The 21,218-nt window shown below is 46.4% G+C and overlaps 1 protein-coding gene across 2 annotated transcripts in view; it reads left to right on the forward strand.

Annotated features, from left to right (window-relative positions):
* Window positions 1-12,666, forward strand: part of WNT5B (Wnt family member 5B) — a 67,746-nt gene extending 55,080 nt beyond the window's left edge. For both annotated transcript variants that reach the window (XM_041484365.1, XM_041484366.1), the window contains 2 exons: window positions 5,160-5,452; window positions 12,115-12,666. In XM_041484365.1, the coding sequence (XP_041340299.1) occupies window positions 5,160-5,452; window positions 12,115-12,573 (752 nt within the window). In that variant the 3' untranslated portion in view covers window positions 12,574-12,666. The remainder of the gene's footprint in view (window positions 1-5,159; window positions 5,453-12,114) is intronic.
* The last annotated feature ends 8,552 nt before the right edge of the window (window positions 12,667-21,218 follow it).

Consider the following 21,218-nt stretch of genomic DNA (forward strand, 5'->3'; position numbering starts at 1 on the left):
AATTCTAGGGATATTTCTGCACGTGTTACTCAATCTTGCAGAATTCCTAATTCAGCACACCAGAGCTATTCTAATTCCTCTCTTTGTGCCCAGCTCATACCCCAACACTTCTTCTCTGGGGTGTTCCCCTGGGAAATGCTGTTTCCTGGAAATACTTCCAGTTCCTGACACACATCCAAGGCATCTGTGCATCCTTGATCTCTCACTTTCTGATAGCAAGGGTGGTGGCCAGATGGGGCTGCATGCAATCCCAGATTGTTAAAACTTGTGCTTTGGGGGATGAAAACTGAAATTTCATGCACTAAAGGACAGAAAATATACCTCCAGCTCTCCTTTCTGATGTCACTCCTTCATGTGTAACTTCTCCTAAATAATGGTGTAAATTTCAAGTCCCCAAAGAAATACTTGTGACTGCACAAGGATGCAATAAAATAGGAATCTCCCCTTCTGGAGCAATCCTCATTCTCTAGTAGCTTCCTGCAACTCTGAGTTATTGCAGTGAGAGGGTCCACACGTGGAGAAGAGAAGTAATGGTGGAGCAGAAGAGAGCAAAGATCAGAGCTGAAGGATGAAAAACTCTGGAAGAATCAGAATGCATAGAGGAAGAAGGATCTAGAGTGGATAGTGGAAGTGGGAGGATTTCTCCTCACTAAAATGAATTTGATCCTATGAGTTAAGATTAGGAGTGGATTTCTTTGTGTTTTGGTGAAGGCAGAGGTGTTGTAGGTGTGTGATGGGTATGGCCACTAGTCCTGCTCCTGCCATTTGGTTTGCGTGTGCATGCATTTTTTGAGTGCTGTTGTATCTGTGGTAGGAATCTGCTGATGGCAGTGTCTGAGGTGGCTGCCTGCAGTTGCCCACTCTTTGCAAACCTATCCCAGCAGAGTTTTGGAACCAGTCTCTGGTCAGTTAGAGCACATTCAGATGTTTATGCTCCAGCACCAGATGGCACAAAAGAAAAATGTCACTAAAGGTGTCCTGGGGTATTCCAGGATCTTTGGTGATTCATGGCTGTTATCTGTGTCAGTGATAAGCTGCTGTGGAGGGAGATGCTGCCTCTTCTCTTTTTTATAGCTTCACCTTCCGCTTTTACATTTTCCTACACTGTAATGAGTCATTGCTTATCATTGCAGCAAATATATTTTCCAGACTGGGGAAGAAGACAAAGCCTTTCAATCTCTTAGGTTATGCCAGATATAAAGTCATTCTTCCCTGGGTTCATACTACACTACATGTGTGTCTGTCTCCTGTTTTCAACCTCTGAGCCCCAAATCTGGACCACAGCCCTTTTTCTGTACTCTGTGCCAATGGCACGAGAAAGGTCTGGAGACCAGAATATCTGCAAGAGTGCACAGACATGCCAGATTGTTGTGGAGAGAGAGAGGAAGGGAGATAAGAAGGACCCAGAAGGTGCATAGTGTGCCAGCAGCCCTTGCTGCCCACCCACCGATGTGAGCATGGCATATATTATGTGATTTCTGGAGCTGCACTGGATTGTGAGAGGGGAGGAGAACCTGACTTGGCCAAAGCCTGGGAGATCCGTGTGGGAGTGTTCACTCAGAAACCTGGAAGATCAGTTTCCTTTCCCCTTCACAGAACTTGACTCTGCTCAGGAACAGGAGAGCTGGTCGGTCTGTGTTTAATCATTACACCTTCATTTTTTGCTTTTCATGAGAGTGAGGCAGTCCAGGGATACAAAGCTTTTGGAGGGGCACCCGTAGCACTGAGGTAGGCTGCTTTGGAACATTGTTTTCTCCTAGTGTGTGTGTTGTTACGAGACTTGCTCTTAGCTTTTAAATGTGGTTTATTCGGTAGCAATATATAATGATGTAAAAAAGTATTCTTCCAAAGTTGCTTCCTGTTCTGTCAATACATATTTTAGACTGCACGTGAGTGTATATATAGCTCTATACATTATATACAGACACATTCCTTACTGCTGCTTTTATGAGGGGGAGAGGACAGAGCACCCCAAAAGGTCATGTTATTATTTCCTCAGGGGAGGAGAGAACATATCGCCTCCAGAGGAATCCTAAATGCAAGGCTGGGGTTTCCAGGTTAGTCCAGTCATTTCTGGAGCCAAAGATCTTATCTCTTCTGCCCTTTCAAATGCTAAAAGGGAAGAAAAAAAAAAGACAGTCATAAAAGCAGAGAACAAAGAGAATTTTTTCCCCCTTGTTTTCCTTCGAGATCTGCATACTTTGGGGTAATGCTTTTAAAAACAATGAGTCGAAACGAAAACGTTTTTATTAAAAAAACTAAAGGGTCACACATTTGTGTCCCCGACGGGGTGCGTTCTTCTCCCATTTCCTTCTCCAGCAGCTCCAGAGAGGCGAGCCCTGGGAGCCGAGCCCTGCCTGGGTGCTGCCGGAGCCGCATCCCCGGCAGTGCCCCGGGAGCGGCCGCAGCCCCGGCAGAGCCCCGGGAGCGGCCGCAGCCCCGGCAGAGCCCCGGGAGCGGCCGCAGCCCCGGCTCCCGGCGGGCAGGCACAGGAGGGCAGCAGAGCTCCGCCGAGCTCCCCGCTGCCGGGCACAGCTCCCGGGGCCCGCAGCCATGTGGGAGAGGCCAGAACCAATTCGGGAATAACACCCCAGTTCTTGGAGACGGCAGCACAGAGGTGCGGAACTGGGCTGAACTTTGAGAGGACGAGGGAAAACCCAAGTACTTTTTCAAGAATTTTTGTGGGCAGCAAGGTGGGGAACGCCACCCTGCTGTGACCTGTTCCAGCCTCTTGTCCCACCACCATCCTCAGCAGCCTGAACAACTCGTGCAGATGCTGGAGCTGCACACTGATTTGTGCTGCTACATCTGACAGGTGGAGACGATTAAAATGTGGGTAGGAAAAGTGTAAATCCCAGTGTCTTTTTAGGGATCTCAGTCAGGCTGTAAGGATGCTAAGCACCTGGAGTCATGCAGTCTCTGTTGCACGAGCTGTCACAGTGTGAGGTCCTTTCCCGTTCATGTATTTTAATCTCTATAGACAGTGAAGTGCTCTCCTTCAGAAGGATGATTGGTATGTCCTCAGAGCTTTCTCCATACAGGTAGAGGCAAAACTGCACATTGGACTGTTACCTTAAAAGACCCATAACATGGAAAACAAACCAGATGAGTAAAAGCTTGATTTTAGTACTGAAGAATTACCCTGACTCCCTTACAGGCCAGTCTCATCTGAGTTGCCTAACTAGGAGTCACTCCTCTGTATCTCTTGGACCAGGGAGGTTTGCTGACAATAGTTCTCTTCTAATGACCTGCGAGTAAAGACCTCCCTTCTGTGTTATGTGGCCTGTAGCATTTTATCAGCTGTGTTCCAGAGCAGAAATCCTTAGTATTCATCTCTCATTTAGGTGTGGTAAAAAATCCAAAGTTTTTCTGCGAGGTGGACGCCATTTACAGCCTTGCCTTTGTCTTGGGTCATTACCACTAAGCTGGTGATAAGCTGCTATTAATTAGGGATTGTCAGCACGTGCAAATTGGAACAAGAGCACACCAAATGCGTCAGCTCAGCCCTGCTGAGGGAGCTGGCACCAAGAGCCTCCTGAGCTGGTGATAAACTATGCTTTGAGGATCTGCCCTTTGAAGTCATCAAAATTTGCTTGAGAGCATCTTGCTGGGGTTTGGTGTAAGTAGCCACTTCACAATTAGATTGCTTATTCTAATGAAGCTTTGGCAGTTGTTCTCTTTATCACCTGCAAGTTTGGTGAGGGGCACAATGGCTCTGAAGGTGTTGGTTCAGCTATTTATTAGCCATGTGGTGAGAGTGCAGGTGTGGATTGCCTCCTTGTCCCTCTCCCTCTCTGCAGACACTCAGCACTCGCGGTGCTTGGCCTCATGCAGTGCTCTGGCTGTGCTGGTGCCCCGGTCAAACTGGGGCTGAATCCCTGCCAGGAATACTGAGCTGGAGAACTGATCCAGCTGCTTGGCTTCGTAGGGCATGCATACCAAGCAGGGCAGTCCCTAGTAAACCTGCTAATGGAAAAGTATTTTCATTTATTATGGTCTACATGGGAGTTTTACTTGTTCCAGCACTGTGGTTCTGCAGGCAGTGGAAGAGCCCCTGCCTTGATGTTGCAGTGTAAAAATGAGTTTCCTTCACTTTGTCTACAAGTAATTTTCAGCTGACATTACGTAAACTAAAGTAAGTCCAATGAAGAGGAGCCCACAAAGACTGCATGTCCCAATTAAATGAAAGCCATTCCAGAACAGTAACTGGCTTAAGCAGAGTACTCCTTTTGCACAGACCCAACCTCGTTACTTGTTCTTAATGGTTATTGGCAAATGCAGTGGCTAAGTCAGCAGCTGTGTTTTCAGCAAGTGGGCAACCCTCCTGCTGGTTGAGAATTTCCTCCAGGTTAGAATGAAAGGATAAGCTAGAGCACAATTGAGGGTTTGGGGACAGGGGAAGGGAACAAGGGAGAAAGGGATCATGGAGAGTAGAAGGAGGACCACAAGATGGGGACCAAGCCATGTGGTGCCCACTATCTTGTGACTCGAGGTGAGGGGGAAGGGAGCAGGGGAGAAAGGAATTACGGGGAGAAGAACCACAAAATGAAGGCAAAGCCATGTGGCACCCTCCATTCTGTGACTCTGGGTGAGATGAGGAATCTAGGGGACAACTTACAGGTTTTTCTGCAGGTAAAAGGGATGAGCTATTAGGGTCTAGGGAAGGAGCTCTGACAGGATAGCCAGTCCTGCCAGAGCCAGAGAGGAACTGGGGGAGATGTGGGGAGCTAGGGAGACCCACAGTGTGGGGGCAGCTGTGCACTTGCTGCAGGTGGTTTGCTCCCCTCAGCTCACTCGGTTCGGGATGCTGGGGATCAGGAGCAAGGGGGACTGGGGCAGGTGTTTCAGGAGAAACTAGGGAAGATTTATTTGGATTTTCTTTCACTTTGTTTTCCATTACTAATGTAATAGTTTTCAATTTTATAAAGAGAGGATAAAAATGAAGGGGAAAGAGGATGAGCAGTCCCTGCCTCTGGAGCTGCTATCCAGAACAGGATGGAACCCTTGCCCTTGACCATCGCGTCCTTTATCTCCAGTAAATTCTGTGCACCTTCTCAGCGCACCCCATGGAGCCCGTTTGTGTGCTCCTGGCCGTGTGTGGCACACAAAGTGAGACCTGTGCGGCGTTAATTTGCTCTCCCCTCACCCCTCTCTCACAGGTAGCCGAGAGACCGCCTTCACCTACGCGGTGAGCGCGGCCGGCGTGGTGAACGCCATCAGCCGCGCGTGCCGCGAGGGCGAGCTGTCCAGCTGCGGCTGCAGCCGCACCGCCCGACCCAAGGACCTGCCCCGGGACTGGCTGTGGGGCGGCTGCGGGGACAACGTGGAGTACGGCTACCGCTTCGCCAAGGAGTTCGTGGACGCCAAGGAGAGGGAGAAGAACTACGTGCGAGGTTCGGAGGAGCAGGCTCGCATGCTGATGAACCTGCAGAACAACGAGGCCGGGCGCAGGGTAAGAGCAGTGCTGGCTCTTTGCTTTTTCTCAGAGGGAGAGTCAGAAGGGTGGGAGTAGCTGGATGTCAGTTTCCTTGGAGGATTGATGGGGGATAATCCAGTGGTGCACCAGGAAAAGCATACAGTCATGTTTTCTGCATTTTTGTGAATATTACAGACAGTGTTGACAGTATTCCAGTTTTAATGTCAGGCTTCCGTTGCCAGCTAAAGCCATTGAATTTTGGGGTCTGTTGAGATACTGTATGGCACACATGTGCAGACATTTAAACCCTTTCCAAATAAACTAGGTGCTGTTATGGCCCATTTTTAAGGTTTATATCTAAGAAATTAGCTTCCCAGAGCTCTGAGAGTAACAGGCTGGTGGTGAAAAGAAGAACCTTCTGGCATGTAGAGTTTGTTTTCTACTCAATGTAGAAATGTAGTGCATTGTTTTCTACTACCATCATTTAGATTTTTGGGAATGTAAGGTCAGGGGCCTGGCTATCTCTGAAACTCAGGCCTTGTTCAGTTATCTTGGCACTGGACACAATAAATAAGTTTGCATTTAGGTGGCAAACATTTTCTGAGAAGATTCACACTTTTGGTCTGAGAACCCCCAGGGATGGAGAATCCATCATTTCCCTTTGTAGTATGATACCAGCATTAATGACTGTTTCAACTCTGAACCTAACTATCATTTGAATTTATCTGACACCGACTTCCAGTCAGTTCTTTTTCTGACTCTTACAGCTAAATCCAAAACCCTCTGGGCAATCAGAATTTCCTTGGCATACAAGTATTTATCTACTGTAATTTATTCACCATTCTTTCTTGACAAACTAGATTGAGCACTGAAGACACTCTTCCTTTCAGAGGTTCTCATCAGCCATCAAATCATTTTCCTGTCACTTTAGTGTACCCTTCCCAATTTTCCCATACCCCTTTTGCATGCATTCAGTGTATGCACTTTTGCTTTTCACACAATTCCTCTGTCTGTGATTAATAGCCTGGAAGGTGTAGCATCACTCATATGCAGTGCAGCTGTGTAATCCTGCCTCTTTCCAAAAGTAGAACAGGAATACTAACTTGAACACTTCTGCATTTTCCCCAGGGTGTTTTAAATTTTTATCATTCTTCCCTAGAAGTAAGCTTTTCAAAGGTTAATTTTATTTCTAATTTTTGTTAAAAAATCCCATTAAGTGTACTTAGTCTTGCTCTTTTGCACATTCCTAACTAATATCCTTAGTTTCCTTATCAATCTTCTGCCCTTTCTTACTTCTAGTTGTTACTGAATTATCTTTCCCTTTCCCTTGGATGTCTGTCTTTTCTGCATGTAATTTCAGCTTCATTTTGACACCAAAGATGATTTGTTCAATTTTTTTTGGTTGTGAAATCAGTGTGTTAGGTTGAAGCATTGCAAGTACTTCATGGCTCTTTTGCAAAACTAAATTGGGGTAAATTTGCAGTGGGTGAAAAACCAGACTTGAAAGCTGAGTTTTGGTTTGGGATTGGGGTTTTTTTTGGCTTGGATGGGCAGAGGCTTTGCATTTGCTTAGGAAATGGGGGGTGTGTGTGGTGGGGTAGTAGCCTGAATGTGACATTCTTTTCTGAGTTACTTGCTTTGGACATCCTACATGTCTGGAGCATGAACTTGCACTACAGATAAATACCCTGCCTGAAGCAAGGAGTGAACATGAGACTCCAACAGCCTTGAGGGGTCCAGAGACAGAGTATGGCCCCTAAGCTGAGATGCCAGGTGAGCTGCAGTAACATAGATTAAATGAACACAAGTCATTTTAGATTAGATTAAATTAAAGGGAAGTATAAACCAGTATGTAATTAAGCTCATGGTTAAAAACAAACAAACCCCCAAAAAATTATTCTAAATAAACTAAGGGAGCTGGTTAATAAGCCCAGCTGAGGAACTGGATGTGGAGGAGGTCTGGAACTTTTTCAAGTCCAAGATGCTAAAGCCATTACAACTCTGCATGCCAACAAGAGAAAAAAGGTTGTAGGAAGAATATCCAGACCTCACTGAATGAATAACTGCTACAGAGAAGCTGTTAGGAATAGATCAAGAGCCTACTAAGAATGGAGGGGAAAAAAAAAATAGCAAATAAATAATGGAAAGCTCTGTCTTAGAGGTCAAGAAGCGTAAAGAGGAGGTGAGAACAGTAAAAATCATGCTGAGTCAGACCTTGAAAAGGCTAATAAAATAAACAGCAAAAGTTTTCTAAGCTTTTCACACTGGAGGAGATTGGAAGAAAGGAGACAGCCAGTGAGGATGGGGCTGAGCCTAAAAGGCAGAGAAGTTTTGGTACCCAAAGTGAGTCAGTGCTTTGCCTGGGGCTTTGAGTTGGGGTGGGGGACACTGGATATCTCAGAGGAAAATAGGAAATAATTTGAGAAGACTTTTTTAAAGCTTGGTCACACAATCATTTAGAACATTACTGATTTTCTAAAAGCAGACTAGATGTGATAGATCACACTTATGTGAACTTCTGTGAAACATTTGAGGTATTTCCTCCATGGGAAATTCCTGGTTAAACTGGAAAATGTAAGGAAATTTGCAGTAGCTGTGAGATGGACAAAAGACTGGTTCAAGGAAAGATGTCAGTAAGTTGTGTGAAAGAATGTAGCTTGATTTTAGTGGAGCTTGATTAGCAGAGCTCATCAAGGACTTGCCCTTAGGATTTTTGTTTCTGAGCCTCAACACAACTGCTAGGAATGGGCTGATGAACTTTGCTGTTGATGCAAAGGTGGCAGTTATTATGACCACAGAGGAGAATCTGAATTTTGTACAGCAGCTAACGACACTCAGTAAAGCAATATAAAGACCATCATTGGAGGCCTTGCATGAAATACATCTTCATCATTAGGAAAAGAGTAGGAAAGAATTGGTCGCAGCAATCGGCTGCAAATGGCTGCAGATGTAATATGGCTTGGAAGGTGGTAAATATCCTGCAACAACCTAGACATAAGTCTTTTTATACAACATGGGGGAATACTAATGCCATATATTAAGCTCTCGTGAGGCCTCAAAGTATTGTGTGTTCTCATATTCCCAAGTAAAATGACCTCAGACTAGAAAAGGCTTGTTAGGGCTGACCCAAGGGATAGGAATCTTTTCTTAAAAAAGTGTGCTAGAGCAGCTTGCCATATTTAGCCTAGTAAAGTGAAAGTGGAGAGAGGATATGACTGATGTCTGTGTTCGTAGGAGAAATAATAGGGAAGGAAAAGTACTTTTTAAGCAAAAGGCCAATTTGGCACAATAGCAAATGGGCATAAAGTAAATGCATGTAGGCTGAAAATCAGAAAAATATATTTTATTGTTGGAATGGCAATCAGAATAATGGTGGCTGAAAACCTAATTGCTTTTAAAAGGGTATCCTATGCATTTAGGGAAAATGTTACTTGAAGCAGTGCCTACAATAGCAAGACATCACACTTTATAACCCAGGAGGTCCTGTCTAGTCCTGCATCCCTAAACTTCTGAGTTACTAGTTTTCTAAGTAGGAAGGTGCATATGTAACTCCTCATTCCCAAAGTTTATGCTGGAGGAAAGGACTGCTGGAGACCCAGCAGTGAGCACTGCAGAGTGACCACCAGCTGCCATCCCACTGCAACCTTGCCCTGCTTTCACAGCCAGGGTTTTTGCTGATACTTTCTGATTTACAGGCAGATTTTTGGCATGTCCATTCACTCAGTTTCCTATGAATGAGAAAGATCTCCTTGAATCCTGAGGAGGTCTGGTGGCAGGAGAGAGGATTGTCTCTTCTCTCTGTGGCTCTCAGAAGGAGCTTGGGGGGGACAGGAGGGAATCAGATGTCTTTTATCTGTCAGGCAGTCCTGACCTCATCACCCCTTCACTCCACATCGTAGTCCTTGTGGTGGTGGCTTCTGGCTTTATTGCTCCTGTTTGTTTGTCTTTGGCTGTTATCTCAATATGTCCTTTCCTTCCATCTGTCTTTTCTTCCAACTGGTCTCCATTAGCCTCTCTTATTGCCCCCCTCCCTTATCTGTGGCTCTGTCTGGCAGGCTGTGGCAGTCAGTCCTCCCACGCTGTTTACCCAGTCAGCACATGGCAGCCCTCAGTCATCAGTCACTCCAGCCACTGCCTGGACAGCCTGGAAGGGGGTCTGGTTAATTGACCACAGGGGAATTACCTATTAATTCTCCTCCTGCTCCCATTCCTGCACAAAGAGAATTGGAAGAGAACTTGGGCTTATGGGAAGGGGCTTTAAGCCCTTCCATCAGAGGCATTTTCAACCTGTTTAAGTGGCATGGCCATCAGTCAGGTCCTGCCCTCAGAACTGCTTGTGGGGTCTGTTATTCTCTACCTTGACCCAAGCCCAGTCAGAGAGGAATTCTCCAATTTCCTCTGCTTTCTCCTCATCTGGGCAGTGAAGGGGGAGAGGGGCAGAGTCATTCAGCAGCTGAAGCTGTGGTTGACCCCACAGGACATGGGTGGTGGGAGCTGTGGGGGGCTGAGTGGCACCGTGCTCACCTGTGATCACTGGTGGCATTCACCTTCCCCAGAACAGCTCCTGCCCACATGGGCCAGATGTTTTGAGCATCAGTTGCCTAAAGCCAAGTCAGAGTGAACACATTCCCATGACATTAACTGAAGGGGATTGAGTTGCAGTGTTTTTCTAAAGGAACAAAGCCCAGGATTAGGAAGAATCATAATACTTTATAAAAACACATGCAAGGGCAAGGGAGGCATGAGAGGCCTGGGATTTAACCAAAAAGAGCTAACACAGGCTTATAACAAGGAGGCTGGCAGTGTAGTGAGGATATAGTAAGTGTCTGCTGCTCAGGAAATTTAGCTGTAGCCTGTCTGGTCATAGTACAGCAGGAATCCTTAAGTAACAGTGTGGTTGGTCCTCTGCAGTTGTAGTTTGATCCAAGACAAGTGCTTAACTCCCAGCTTGTAGCTGTTACATTGCACTATGAGGGATTGCCTTGGTAAATTGAGCTCTGAGGAGCAGAACTAAAGCTTTTCTGTTTTAAGGGCTCACTCCATTGACTTTCTCAGGAGCTGGATTGGCCTCCATGTGATTTAGCCATTAAGCCAAATTGAATCTTCACTAGCTGTCAAAAGCACTAGACATTAGCTAGGCAAGGAGCAACCAGTTGTTGTAGGAGAACTCTGACCTCTCCCTGCTGGTCCAGAACGTTGTTGTAGGCAGAAGGCTTTGCTTGCAGTATGCTCAATTGCCTTAATCATCTTGGCATGTGAAAGCAGAGAGCTGGGAAGCTTTCTTCTGTGTCAGTGAGTGAGGCAAAAAAGAAACCTCTGTGTTTGGCTGCTTTTTTTCAGCAGAAAACCTGGCTGGAAGACACAGCACCATCTCTTTCAGAGCACCCTGTTTTGTTCTCCTTTTCCTTGCTCTCCCCTGCCAGATACAGCTGGTGGTAATTTTGCAGCTGATGCCAAACATCTCTGCTTGGCATGCAGGATCTGGCAAAAGCACTGCAGGATGCAGGATGGTCTTGGGAGAACAGATGTGAGCCTGATGGTGAGAGCATGATGAGCTAGGGCCTGGGGTTAAGCTGCTGTACCACAGAGTAGTTCTGGCTGTGAGGGAATGCCCAGCTCTTGCTTTGCAAGCTCTGTCAGTGCCTGAGAGCTGACAGGAGCTCACATGGCATTGCACTTTTGTACCTGTCTCTGAAATGAATGGGAAGAACAAACCCAAACTGCATTTCATTCTAGTTTCCTTGGTTTTTTATTTCTCAGTATTTCTCTCTCCTCCCACCTAGCGTGGGGAGGAGGAGAGTAAACAGCTTCACATCCTGTGCTCGCTCTGAGGAGGGTTTTATACTCTGAATTTTCAAGACTCTTTGCTAACTTTGATGCTGGGTTTCCAGTGGTGTCATGCATCTGCAGCCCCCGCAGGCTCCTGAAAACGTAGCTGGAAGTGTCTGGGAAAAGCCAGCACGGGAAGCTTGCGTGTGCTGTTGAAATCCTGGCTGTTCTGCCTGGCGACAGCCGTGCTAGTGCAGGGAGCCGGGCACGAGATGGCGCAGGAACGCAGCGAGGGCTCCCGGCTCAGCCCTGGGGAGCACCTCGAGCTGCTTCCAGGGAGATGTGTCCGTCTGTGCACCACCAGCCCTGCCTGCCTCTCTCTGCACACTGCCCCTGGACGAGCTCCTCCCGCGGCAGATGATGGGAAAGGGTGTGGGTGCATGGATTTGTTTCCAAAGGATGCAGATGTACCCCTGTAACGATAGCGTCGGTTCCTGGTGTGGGTAGTAGGAAATGGGCTGGATCCCAGGTGTTCCCTTTCTGCAGCACCGAATGGGAAAAACATGGCAAGCCGTGGAGGTCCGTGAGGTGGGGAATTTCCAGAGTCCACGCAAAGAGGGCTCCTTCTCTTTTTCTCCTGCTCTTGACCCTGCTCTCAAGCCAGAAATCTGCCAGAGGGAAAGAAGGTGGGGTGAGGAAGTCGTGTTTGCAGGCGGTGTGACCAGAAATAGAAATTCTTAGGGAGCAGGAACACAGCAGTCGCAACAGGGGGAGGAGAAGACCTTTGTCTCCTCTGAAGGGCGAAACAACAGAAATTGCGGGATAATCAAAGCAGTTCTGAGAGCGCGATGAATTCGTTGTAATTGAGCCAGCTGCCAGTGCAGCAGGAATAAACACAGCTCTGCCTGATTGCATTTCTTTTCCCACAGGCCGTGTACAAGCTGGCAGACGTGGCCTGCAAGTGCCACGGCGTGTCGGGCTCGTGCAGCCTCAAGACCTGCTGGCTGCAGCTGGCCGACTTCCGCAAGGTGGGCGACCTGCTGAAGGAGAAGTACGACAGCGCCGCCGCCATGAGGATCAGCCGCAAGGGCAAGCTGGAGCTGGTGAACAACCGCTTCAACATGCCCACCCAGGAGGACCTGGTCTACGTGGACCCCAGCCCGGACTATTGCCTCCGCAACGAGACCACGGGCTCGCTGGGCACGCAGGGCCGGCTGTGCAACAAGACCTCGGAGGGCATGGATGGCTGCGAGCTGATGTGCTGCGGACGGGGCTACGACCAGTTCAAGAGCGTGCAGGTGGAGCGCTGCCACTGCAAGTTCCACTGGTGCTGTTATGTCAAGTGTAAAAAGTGCACAGAGATCGTTGACCAGTATGTCTGTAAATGAAAGGAGCTGCCAAAGCAACAAATCTATATTATATAAATCTATATAAATATATTTTATATTTGTATAAATAAACAGATTATAATAATTAAAGAAGCTTATTTAAGAGACATTTTGGTTTTGAAATTTCCCCCTCCCCAGTCAGGCCAGCTAATTTGACATTCCTTCAGTTCTGCCGAGGATTTGGTCTTTGCACGCATCTCCAGTCAGGGTGAAGAAGCTGAGGAGGTGCTGGCAAAGCACACCAGCATGTGCTCTTTCATGACAGAAAGAAAGCCAGTGAGAAGAGGAGGAGTGGGTTCTTACTTCCCTCTGATCAGTAAGTCTCAGCATTTTGCAACAGTTACTGCACATTGGAAATTACAGCCAGTCATGGGTGAGTCCTAGTTATTCAGATTTCAAATCCTGCACTGGGAAATTAGGGATTTTGGTCCCTCTAAAGGGCTTTGTCACATTGGAGGGAAGGTTAGCTAAGGCTACGTGAGTATGGCTTAAAATCCACAGTCTTGTAAACCATTCCTGGATGCTCCCCAGACCACAGTGGGGTAGAGGAAAGTTCACAGCCTGCTGTTGTGAGGAAAGAAGGTTCAACCTGTGGCTGACCAGTGCACAGCCTGGGAGTGCCCGTGAAGCCAGCACCTGGCTCTTCTTTACCACCTGGGCCGAGGGAAATCTGCCCAGCTCAAACCACATGGCTGTGTGTGTGAGGGATCTTTTTTTTCTTTTCCTTTAAATCCCATGCTGATACTTCATTTTTCAATAGAGGGGAAAAGCTTCTGGTGCCAGGGGTGTTTGCAGAGTATATTTTGTCAGTGGAAAGAAGTGTTGCACACACACCCATGCTCATAGCTGCACTCATCCTGCTGCCAGTTCTCCTCTCTGAAGTGGCTGCAGGTGGTCACCTTGTTCAGCTCTATTAAATCCTCCTCACCACCAGCCCAGTTGTATAGTTTCTCTTTAACATTAAATGCCCCTCAATGACATTTCTTTCCCTCTGTTACTTGTGTATACGTCTGTTTTGTTTTATTCTTTTGGTGAGGTGCTTTTCTTGTGCTGCTCTGTGTTTCAGAGGGCAGGGGCCGTGCTCTTCCCTGGCATGAGCTAACCACAGGAACGTTTGCTCCCAGGGTGTGGGTGTGTGTTCACTGTGAAAGTCTTCTCTGTGTTTTTCCTTGGCAATAAAACTGTGCCAGGGCAGAAGGCATTACCAAAGTCTGCTAATCAGTCTTACCACATTGGGATTTTAGTACAATCCAATTCATAAAGCAGGGAGCAAATGCTGCTTCTAGCACAAGACATTTCCTGTACCTCTCAGCATCTGCAGAGTTCATTTGCAGTCAGAACAATCAAGAGAAGCCAATTCCCAAAATATAAGGGTTTGCTAATATACATCCGCTTTGTTACTGACACCGCAAGGGTGTTGGGTTTTTTTCCCCTGTAAATTTTAAAATGCTTAAAATATGCCAATAAGCAATGAGCCTGTCATGAAGATTATTATTTTTATATTAAACCTCTGTTTCTTATAAAACATTACAGTTTTACAGATTCCACCATTTCAACCACCAGAGAGCAATTTATATGTACCTTTCATATTTCAAATATTTGAGGACTCCAGAAAAGCACAAGGAAGAGAAATTATGCTTAATAATTAGGAGCTGTTGTTTTTTTAAACCAATGTGTCCAGTTTTTATTTTTTTTTTTTTTTTAATCCAACAGGCAATATATTTGCTGGCATCCCAGAATGCAGTTTTTTGGAATATAAACAGTGGTCTAGATTTACTTTATTATATAAAATCCAAAGCCAGTGGTATTGTAATTCAAAGTAACGGAAATAGTTTTCCATGCATGGAAAAAATGTGAGTGCAGTGGCCTGATCCAACTTCCATTAAACTTCAGTGGGAGTTGGACTGAGCCCAAGATGGGATCAAATGTGTGAGCTATTCACTCCTGGGATACTCTGTTTCTAGCCCAGTAATAAAATTTGCTCTACCTTGGATACATCTGAAAAAGACCTTTCCTCCCACCACCCTCACCTCCTGTTCTTGTCCATCCTTCTTGCATCAGTGCTTGAAGGTGTCAGCTCTTTGTATATGACACCCTCAGGCATTGTTAATGTGTCTAGTAGTTCAAAACTACTTCATCTGGCCTTTCTGATAAAGACCACACATTTTAGGGAGTCACAACTCTCCTTGCGGTTTGGCACCACAATTAATTTTGTGGGTGTAAACAACTCTGGGAGCGGAAAAGTTGGCATTGTTAGGGCTGCTATTCATCTGGGTGTCGCTGGATATGTCCTTCTTTTTCCACCTAAAATGTTGTCTGGATGGAAAAAAATATGTTTTTTGGCCTTTTGTTCCAGCATTCCAGACCTCTGGCAGGCTGGTTGGAGCCAGCAGTTCCTATTGGACTGGGACCATATAGCGATAGGAGAGAAGTGACCATTAGATTTCTTTCCTTCCTCTTTTTTTTCACAAGACCCAGGTTTTAGTATTTCAGATTTTCTGGGAATTTTGTATCCAAAAATTTGATCGCACTAAACTTTAGGTTCAAACTTAATTTCAATGGCACTTGCACGTAAAAGAACCTCCATAGGGTGTTAGTAAGTATAAAATAAGAGCACAGCCAGACTGGCTTAATGCAAATCCAAAGGAAGTCAAACAGAAAACTGCAGCAGAACTGCTTCTCTCCCATGGAAGATAAAAAGTGGTGGAATTTAAGTTGTGCCTTGTTTGATGCACAAAGTGATAGAAAGGGGTGTGATGGGGCTGGGAGCTAAACTTAATTCTGAACTCTGCTGATAATCTGCTTTGTAATTTTCACATAGTTGCTTAATTTCTTTGCATTTTAGCCTCCAGCCTCCTGTATAAATCAAGGAGCAGGATACTTCATTTTTCTGTAAAGATCTCTTTCACATAGTTGCTTAATTTCTTTGCATTTTAGCCTCCAGCCTCCTTCTGTATAAATCAAGGAGCAGGACACCTCCGTTTTCTGTAAAGATCTTTGAGAAATATGGCTGAGAAGAAGTTTAATTGAAGGCTGAGGTTCTCTGCTCATAAACTCTGGCAGGCAGGCAGCTGTATCCTCATGGTGTGGGGACACAGTTTGGCACAGAGAGGCTCAGCAGCACCTTGCAGGGTCAGAGGAGGTTGCTGGGGGGCTCAGCAGGAGCCTAGGAGGGTCTGCAGCAGCAAAGCATTACTCTGGCACAATGCTGGAGGCAGGACTGTGCTGCAAAAGAGAGGTCAACTCAGGGCTTGTTTATTTCTGGCTATTGAAGATCTTGCAGCTAAAGTAAGGCTTAGGGAGGTCAGCCTGGTTTCTGCCTGCTCAAATTCTGTTTGCAGTTTCATATGGATAAGATACTCACACAGTACACTATTATGTACTGTGGTCTGGTAACTGGCTGCCACATTCCAGCCCTGAAGTTGCTGCACTTCAAGGCTGATAGAAATGGCCACCCTTAAGTAATGTAAAACTACAATATTTTGGGCTTAAAGGCACTGTGCAAATATACTGTTACTGCAAGGCAGTGAACATGGGCTCCTAAACGGAGCAGAACAGGATGCAAATCTGTCATCATTTTCCAGCTGGCAACTACTGCCTAAGTTAGAGTGGGAATGAATGAGGCCTCAGTGTGCTCTGCTGCAAGGTAAGCTGAGCAATAGCTGATCCCAGAACAGAAACTTTCAGTTGATATTAATCATCTTACAAAGAAGGTTGTGAGAGGTTTGTGAGAAAATTTAAATGAACCTTTTAACACTGCTGAACTTCAGGCCACTTGCACCATTTGGAGGCTCCCATTCTTTGTCCCCAAAAAGTCTGTGCCTGCTCAGAGCTCAGTGTAGCAGAGTGGCCTTTTGCAATTCAGGAAACTGCCACGTTGAATCCAGACATGCAGCACTGGTGTAACTTGTACTTTCTGTATGGACCAAAGTTTGTTTCCTATGGACCCTGAGAAAGCAGAAATGAAGCAGATCTTGTTCAGTCATATGAACTCAAACATGCAAGAGTCTCTCTCTGTGCACTTGACCCCCTCCAGGGAGAACCCTAGTAGGTTTAAATTACACTGTGGGAGCAATTCCTCATCACCTGTGGCTACAGAAATATAGACAGTATTTTCATCTGCTGACACAGCCACAGAACATCCCAAGGAGACCTTGGGAAATACCTTCCAGCAACTACAGGGCATTTCTCAAGTGTCTGTCACAAGGCTATTCCAGAATCAGCTGCTTATATGGTCATTAACTTTCATTTAGCTTTTGTTTAACTCTATTTCAGGTTAAATAGTTTCTAGCAGATACTCTGTGAAGTGAAATTCACTGAAGGGCAGGCTGTGAAGGAACTGTCATAGGACAGACACACAGCAGATGTGAACTTAATGTTAGATCCCCTTCTTCTCACAGGCAGACTCTGGCTATGTCTAATCCCTGGGACACAGAGATTCATCCCATCTCCTTGGTGCAGAAGTGTATCCTGGCCAGATTCTAACTCCCTGGCACCAACACCCTGTGTGCAAAGGCTTGTGGATGCAGAGACTGTCGAGCCTGTCCCAGCTCCAGGCTTTGGGACTGGGCCACCTCCTGAGCATACCAGCTCTGAAGTCTAAATATAACCAGCTCAAAGATAAGCAAAGGTTAAATTTCTGTGCCCAACAGAACACGTACCAGAAAGGACAAAAAAAATCATGATCAGCAGTTGTAAATCCCTAAATAACAAAAATAAACCCCACAGTTATGATATAATGATCACAGCACACTCACGTGTTCCATCCATCAGTCTTCTGCAGGACCTGAAGCTGTTACTAAAATCTCTTCTTTCTTAGCTCTGTTGAAATGACAGTTGAATTTTTGTTTTTGTTTTTGTTTTTGCATTAGAATTCAAAATGGTATGACCTACATGATAGCATTTCCTCGAAGATAGAGAGAAAGGGGGAGCAAACAGGGTCAGGAGTTCTCCCTGTGAGCAGTAATAAAAAGCAATAGCCATAAAAAGAACTACTAAATACTGCCTTGTGACACTCGAGTTGGACACCTGCCCTAATGTCACAGTTACCTCTCCATGTTACCCACCCATTGCAAGCTGGCTCTGATGCCCCCCAGCTTCCAGGACCGGCAACAGTTCCAGCTGTTTGGAATGTGTTGGGTGCAGCAGGCACCAGACTGAGTGGGTGGAGAGGGTGGGGCCCTTGGTGATTTGGGAGGAGAGGAAGAGTCTGATAACGAAAGAAATACAAAGAGTGAGCAGACGCTGCTTTGCTGGGAGGTTGCAGTGCTTCGCCCAGGCCATTTTCCCATCCATTTTCCCCTTTTCCCATCCATTTTCTCCTTTTCCCACATGGTGGCAGCTGTCCTGGGGACTTAGGAGGGAGCTGCTCAGGTATGTTTGCCAACAGAGATGAAGCAGTTTAAAGGCTTGCAGCAGTAACACACATCCTGGGGAAAAAAAAAAAAAAAAGAAAAAAGGTCCAGGCTCTTCCTTACCCTAAGGCAGTTTTATTCTGAATCATCATTTGTCTTGTGGCTCTTCCTAGAGTGCCATTTCGCTGTGTCAGCCCTTCACAAGACTCCCAAAAAATTGAGATGATGCTGGATGGGGAATTACCATGCAAGGACAACACTGCCCTTCAGGGGAAAAATATGAAAATATGTGGGGTAGACCCAGTGTTGGAGCTAAGTGTAACACTGTCTTGTCCACAGCCTCAAGGAACTGCACAAGGATTTAGCATCTACTTGGCCTGAGCAAACACCTAGACCAGTTTTTTAGAGCAGCAGCTCTCTGCAGCTCTCTGTGATGATTCTGGCCAGGCTCAGTTTCATTTGCTGCAGGCAGATTTGTTTTCTCTTGCTCGGGAACAGCAGAGTTAACCAGTAATGACCTGCCAACTTCCACAAATCACAGGGCTGTGTATATAGGACAAACACATTCTGAAAGAATTAAGGTAATGAACATTTTATTACTGCTACATTTTCTAGGAATCATCTGCAAATGCCCAGGCAGTACATAACTCTGTTTTTGAAAATGTGTTTTACTGTATTGCAGGGCACAGCTTTGCTTTCTGATTTCCAGGCTCTTGAACCAGAATAAACTACCCAAATTCCTTTTATTTAATATTTATTGAATCAGTATTCCTATCTCATTTTCCCTCTTAATTGGCTGCATACACGTTAAGTTATGGTGACAGGAAATGACAGATGAAAATGACATGCAGTTTTTACGTACATTTTTCGTCAATGAAGCTCAAAATATTTTTAAATCATTAGCGCCATTTTACAGAAGAAATCCTGAAAGACGGGGCAGGAAATACTTCATCCGACAGGCACGGGGTGGAGCTGGAGCAGCCACTGCAGCTGCTGCTCCCCAACGGCTGTCGAAATACATTTTGATTGATGAGAGAAACCAGAAGTATTTGTAAGAGTGCAACTGTAATGTTCAGTAACTACCTTGCTCCTTTCACAACAACAAAAACATCGATGAATGTGCGAGATGGGACATATTTTAAAGGAGACAATAGGGAATCATAGTTTTAGAAATAGTTTTAAGGAATGGGCAGGATGTATTTATTGTTTGTGGGTATTAGGGATCAAAACAACTCAAATATTAATTTGTAGGGATAATTTTGCTTCCTTTAACTACCTCATTCACAGTCACTGGTTTGAGCTAAAATGTTTGGGTGTGGGGACAAGTGTATTGGCTCAGCAAAGCACTAAAGTACATAGAGCCACACAAATTACAGACAGGCTCTCCAAATCATCCAGTTATTCTCTCCCTGGCAATTGCTAAGCCTGTCCTCTAACAGAGCAGTGTTCCCTTCGTGTTTTGACTGGTCTCACTGTAAAACATGCAGGTGTAGGGTTTCCACCATTTCCCCCGAGGACACTATTTTGGGAGGTGAAATCTCCACGTCACACAGGTTTTCCCGCTGCTCAGCCAACACTTCCCCTTCCTTAACAGGGCAAGTTCTTGTTCTCTTTGGTGCTCCCCCTCCGTGCCTCTACACCAGACACAGGTGTTTGGGCTCTGGACAGGCAGGCCAGCCTGCCCAGTGAGGCCTCTTCCCCCTCCTCCAGCTGCCCTGGACACAGGGATGTCCACACCACAGAATCACACCCTGGGTCAGGCTGGAAGGGACACAGTGGTCACCTGCTGCCACCTCCCTGCTCGAGCAGGGCCATCCCACAGAACGGGACACAGGACTGTGTCCAGATGGTTCTGGAATATCTCCCTAAAGGGAGATTTCACACCCTCTCTGGACATTCTGTTCCAGTGCCTGGTCACTCGTGCAGTAAAGAAGTTCTTCCTCATATGCAGGTGGAATTTCCTGTGCATCAGTGTCTGCCCGTTGCCTCTTGTCCTATTGCCTGGCATCACTGAGAAGAGCCTGGCTCCATCCTCTTGGCACCCCCATTCAGACACATTCAGACCCCCATTCAGATCCCCTCCCAATGTTCTCTTCTAGTGCAAAAACAAAAATGGATCTCAACTGGCATTTAAACACAGCTAAGAAAGAAGAGATTTTAGTAACAGCTTCAGGTCCTGCAGGAGAAGACTGATGGATGGAGGCCACGAGCATGATATGATAATTGTATTAGAATAGGGGGTTAATTATTGTTATTTGGGGATTTACAGCTGCTGATCATGATTCTTTTTGTCCTTTCTGGTATGTGTTCTGTTGAGCACCTTCCCTGCAGTGAGTTGTGCTGTGCCTGGATGGCTCTGGGCTGTTCCCACAGGTGGCCTCGTGGTGATGGAAGTGCTGGGGTTTCCCCTGATGCTGATTCCGAGAGGAGAGGGTGACGCTCTGCCTGCTCAGGGCACACAGGAAGCCCTGAAAAGGGGAAGCTGCTCCAGCCTGGAGGCCATCGCTGGGGGCTGGAAACTCCGTTCTTTGCCAATCCCTTCCGTTCTTTGGCCACAACAAGCCCATGTAGTGATGCAGGCTGGGGACAGAGCTGTTGGAAAGCCAGCTGGAAAAGGACCTGGGAGTGTTGGTCAACAATCAGCTGAACATGAGCCAGCAGAGTGCCCAGGTGGCCAAGAAGGCCAGTGGCATCCCGGCCTGTATAAGTGTGAGAAATGAAAAAGAAGATTGTGGCCAGCAGGACCGGGCAGTGATTGTCCCCCTGTACTGGGCACTGGTGAGGCCACTCTCAAGTGCTGTGTCCAGTTCTGGGCCCTTCACTTCAGGAAGAACTTTTAGGTGCTGGAGCAAGTCCATACGAGGGCAATGAAACTGGTGAAGGGTCTGGACACGTTTCTCACACAGCTAAGAAAGAAGAGATTTTAGTAACAGCTTCAGGTCCTGCAGGAGAAGACTGATGGATGGAGGCCACGAGCATGATATGATAATTGTATTAGAATAGGGGGTTAATTATTGTTATTTGGGGATTTACAGCTGCTGATCATGATTCTTTTTGTCCTTTCTGGTATGTGTTCTGTTGAGCACCTTCCCTGCAGTGAGTTGTGCTGTGCCTGGATGGCTCTGGGCTGTTCCCACAGGTGGCCTCGTGGTGATGGAAGTGCTGGGGTTTCCCCTGATGCTGATTCCGAGAGGAGAGGGTGACGCTCTGCCTGCTCAGGGCACACAGGAAGCCCTGAAAAGGGGAAGCTGCTCCAGCCTGGAGGCCATCGCTGGGGGCTGGAAACTCCGT

Source organism: Pyrgilauda ruficollis, unplaced genomic scaffold (genome assembly GCF_017590135.1).
Source record: "Pyrgilauda ruficollis isolate IOZ18807 unplaced genomic scaffold, ASM1759013v1 scaffold66, whole genome shotgun sequence".
Classification (NCBI taxonomy): Eukaryota; Metazoa; Chordata; class Aves; order Passeriformes; family Passeridae; genus Pyrgilauda; species Pyrgilauda ruficollis.